General features: G+C 40.7%; 1 protein-coding gene across 1 annotated transcript in view; it reads right to left on the bottom strand.

The window, feature by feature from the left end:
• cd8b (cd8 beta) overlaps positions 1-831 on the bottom strand; it is a 69,912-nt gene extending 69,081 nt beyond the window's left edge. Inside the window, exon 1 of the mRNA XM_072432253.1 lies at positions 813-831. Coding sequence (XP_072288354.1) covers positions 813-831 — 19 coding nt within the window. The remainder of the gene's footprint in view (positions 1-812) is intronic.
• Positions 832-4,797: the final 3,966 nt, after the last annotated feature.

Below are 4,797 nucleotides of genomic sequence, written 5' to 3'. Positions count from 1 at the left end.
AGACAAATGTTCAAAAATAGTAAGTAAGTATTAGTAGTAGTAAGAGTAAAGATTTTTGCTTTTATATTTCACAAATATTGTTTTGTTCTCATTATTGAAACAAGTTGTTTTTGAATCAGCCTCAGAGACATTTTTGTGCAAAATTATTTCAATCTCAGTTTTATTTATTTTCCACAGCAAATCAAATCTACAAACATCAGCTCCAGACGCTGTGGGGACATTTAAACTAAAGCTGAAGTTTGTGATCATCGACGTCTCTGCGACAAACGACGCTTTATCTGAGCAGATAGTCACACTGGACAATGTCAGTGAAGCCTCCAGTTCTACTGTGAGAAACCTCAGAGTCCGATTGGACCAGGAGCTCTCATTTAAAGCTCATATAAATCAAGTCTGTAAAACAGACTCTTTCATCTGTGTAATAAAGATCAAATCAGAAGAATCCGGCCTAAAAGTGAAGCTGAAAAACGACTCCTGCATCTGTAACGTCTAGATTCTCCTGTAACTCCTGCTCACAGCAGGTCCTAAAAGCTCCATAAAAAGCTTTAACTGGTTCAAAATGCAGCAGCAAGATTACAAGAGGAACTAAAAGAAGAAAGCACATGACGCCGGTGCTGGAGTCTCTTCACTGGCTCCTGTCCTGTTTAGAATCACATTTAAACTCCTCCTCCTGACTTACAAAGCCATAAATGACATTTTATTGTGGTTTGGTCAAAATTCAAGCACAAAACAAAATTAGAGATAGAGATTTAATATTTTACCAGGTGCAGCAGAAGCCAAGGCTCATTTTGCCGACCTGCCACTCAAACTCTCACATTTGTGGACATTCGTCATTTTGTAATTCACCAGCAACAGTTCAACAACACAAACAACGCTACATCACACTGGTCAGTACATCACACCGGACATTACATCACACTGGTCAGTACATCACACCGGTCAGTACATCACACCGGTCAGTACATCACACTGGTCAGTACATCACACCGGTCAGTACATCACACCGTACACTACATCACACTGGTCAGTACATCACACCGGTCAGTACATCACACCGGACACTACATCACACTGGTCAGTACATCACACTGGTCAGTACATCACACCGGTCAGTACATCACACTGGTCAGTACATCACACCGGTCAGTACATCACACCGGACACTACATCACACTGGTCAGTACATCACACTGGTCAGTACATCACACTGGTCAGTACATCACACCGTACACTACATCACACTGGTCAGTACATCACACCGGTCAGTACATCACACCGGACACTACATCACACCGGTCAGTACATCACACTGGTCAGTACATCACACCGGACACTACATCACACTGGTCAGTACATCACACCGGTCAGTACATCACACCGGACACTACATCACACTGGTCAGTACATCACACTGGTCAGTACATCACACTGGTCAGTACATCACACCGGTCAGTACATCACACCGGACACTACATCACACTGGTCAGTACATCACACCGGACACTACATCACACTGGTCAGTACATCACACTGGTCAGTACATCACACTGGTCAGTACATCACACCGGTCAGTACATCACACCGGACACTACATCACACTGGTCAGTACATCACACCGGACACTACATCACACTGGTCACTACATCACACCGGACACTACATCACACTGGTCAGTACATCACACCGGACACTACATCACACTGGTCAGTACATCACACTGGTCAGTACATCACACCGGACACTACATCACACTGGTCAGTACATCACACTGGTCAGTACATCACACTGGTCAGTACATCACACCGGTCAGTACATCACACCGGACACTACATCACACTGGTCAGTACATCACACCGGACACTACATCACACTGGTCAGTACATCACACCGGACATTACATCACACTGGTCAGTATACTCGAGTATCCTCCACAAGCATTCAACGTTTCACAAAAACAAAAATACATTTTATTCTGCTCAATATTTTTCCATCATTATTTTCTTAAAGATTCTTTTAAACTGAAATAAAGAAGTGGCATTTTTTAATTCGTCGCAACAATTGTTCTATAATTTAACTCCTTTACACAACAAACAATGACCCTCGGCGTGGTTCTCACATAAGCTCTGTCAAACACACACGCACAATGACCCTCGGCGTGGTTCTCACATAAGCTCTGTCAAACACACACGCACAATGACCCTCGGCGTGGTTCTCACATAAGCTCTGTCAGACACACACGCACAATGACCCTCGGCGTGGTTCTCACATAAGCTCTGTCAAACACACACGCACAATGACCCTCGGCGTGGTTCTCACATAAGCTCTGTCAAACACACACGCACAATGACCCTCGGCGTGGTTCTCACATAAGCTCTGTCAGACACACACGCACAATGACCCTCGGCGTGGTTCTCACATAAGCTCTGTCAAACACACACGCACAATGACCCTCGGCGTGGTTCTCACATAAGCTCTGTCAAACACACACGCACAATGACCCTCGGCGTGGTTCTCACATAAGCTCTGTCAAACACACACGCACAATGACCCTCGGCGTGGTTCTCACATAAGCTCTGTCAAACACACACGCACAATGACCCTCGGCGTGGTTCTCACATAAGCTCTGTCAAACACACACGCACAATGACCCTCGGCGTGGATCTCACATAAGCTCTGTCAAACACACACGCACAATGACCCTCGGCGTGGTTCTCACATAAGCTCTGTCAAACACACACGCACAATGACCCTCGGCGTGGATCTCACATAAGCTCTGTCAAACACACACGCACAATGACCCTCGGCGTGGATCTCACATAAGCTCTGTCAAACACACACGCACAATGACCCTCGGCGTGGATCTCACATAAGCTCTGTCAAACACACACGCACAATGACCCTCGGCGTGGATCTCACATAAGCTCTGTCAAACACACACGTACAATGACCCTCGGCGTCGCTCGCCTTATTATCACATTATATTTTTGTATATATCTTTGTCTCAAATGATTTAGGGATTTGACTATATTTAACTAAATACATAAACTTAGCAGTACAAGTTTAGTAACAAATCATAAAACTTTAAAAGCTTAGATTGTATGAACAAAGAGTTATTACTGTAATTATAAGATGCAGGATTAATCAGTCTAACGGCCTTTTTATGTATGAAGTATGAAAATTGGTTTGGTTCTAGTTTTATGTGTATTTCCCCAGATCTCAATACCATATGTCAAAATGTTAAATATGTAAATTATGTCAAATATGTTAAATATGTTAATTATGTTAAATATGTCAAATATGTTAAATATGTTAATTATGTTAAATATGTTAATTATGTTAAATATGTTAAATATGTTAATTATGTTAATTGTGTTAATTATGTTAATTTGGTTAAATATGTTAATTATGTTAAATATGTTCAATATGTTAATTATGTTAATTATGTTAATTATGTTCAATATGTTAAATGTGTTAATTATGTTAAATATGTTATTTATGTTAAATATGTTAAATATGTTAATTATGTTAATTATGTTAATTATGTCAATTATGTTAATTATGTTCAATATGTTCAATATGTTAAATGTGTTAATTATGTTAAATATGTTAAATATGTTATTTATGTTAAATATGCTAATTATGTTAATCATATTAATTATGTTAAATATGTTATTTATGTTATTTATGTTAAATATGTTAATTATGTTTGTATGTGTTTGATGTGGCAAAACTTGAAATAATTGCCCTTAAAACAAACCAGTGCAATGTAACAAACACGGTTCTGATCATCTCACTACATGTTTCTACTGCACAACAACAGCTGCTGTACCTAAGAAAAGCCAACTTGCTTTAAAGATGAAAATGGGATTTAATTCGGTTAATTTAAGATAAATCAATTCAAAACCAAATGATGTAATAACCAATAATGATTCTTTTTACAGCTCTTCACAACAACATTTCATTTACATTTGTTGGTTTAAAACAAATGAATTGACGTGAGCCCGATCTTCATTTCATTGTTTTGAGGGGCACAATTTATGGCCTATGTTACAAAATAATCGTTAAACTCATGAACCCTTAATATGAATTATTTTGTCATTGTCTTTGTTCAAATAATTAGGATAATCATTATTATTATGTCTCTTATGTATTAATGGCCCCTCCCTCCTCAAAGATGCTCTAGAACCATCTCATCCAATCAGAGCTCTTCACTCTCAAAATGCTGGTCCCAAGAGTCTCTAAAAGCACAGTAGGAGGTAGAGCCTTCTGGTGGTCCCAAGAGTCTCTCAAAGCACAGTAGGAGGTGGAGCCTTCTGGTGGTCCAAAGAGTCTCTAAAAGCACAGTAGGAGGTGGAGCCTTCTGGTGGTCCCAAGAGTCTCTAAAAGCACAGTAGGAGGTGGAGCCTTCTGGTGATCCCAAGAGTCTCTAAAAGCACAGTAGGAGGTAGAGCCTTCTGGTGGTCCCAAGAGTCTCTAAAAGCACAGTAGGAGGTAGAGCCTTCTGGTGGTCCCAAGAGTCTCTAAAAGCACAGTAGGAGGTAGAGCCTTCTGGTGGTGCCAAGAGTATCTAAAAGCACAGTAGGAGGTGGAGCCTTCTGGTTGTCCCAAAAGTCTCTAAAAGCACAGTAGGAGGTAGAGCCTTCTGGTGGTCCCAAGAGTCTCTAAAAGCACAATAGGAGGTAGAGCCTTCTGGTGGTCCCAAGAATCTCTAAAAGCACAGTAGGAGGTAGAGCCTTCTGATGGTCTCAAGAGTCTCTAAAAGCACAGTAGGAAGTCGAGCCTTCTGGTGGTCCCAAGAGT

This window comes from Eucyclogobius newberryi, unplaced genomic scaffold (genome assembly GCF_026437365.1).
Source record: "Eucyclogobius newberryi isolate DKJ021-1_F unplaced genomic scaffold, fEucNew1.0.hap1 SCAF_109, whole genome shotgun sequence".
NCBI lineage: Eukaryota > Metazoa > Chordata > Actinopteri > Gobiiformes > Gobiidae > Eucyclogobius > Eucyclogobius newberryi.
This window is presented reverse-complemented; position numbering and strand designations above follow the sequence as displayed.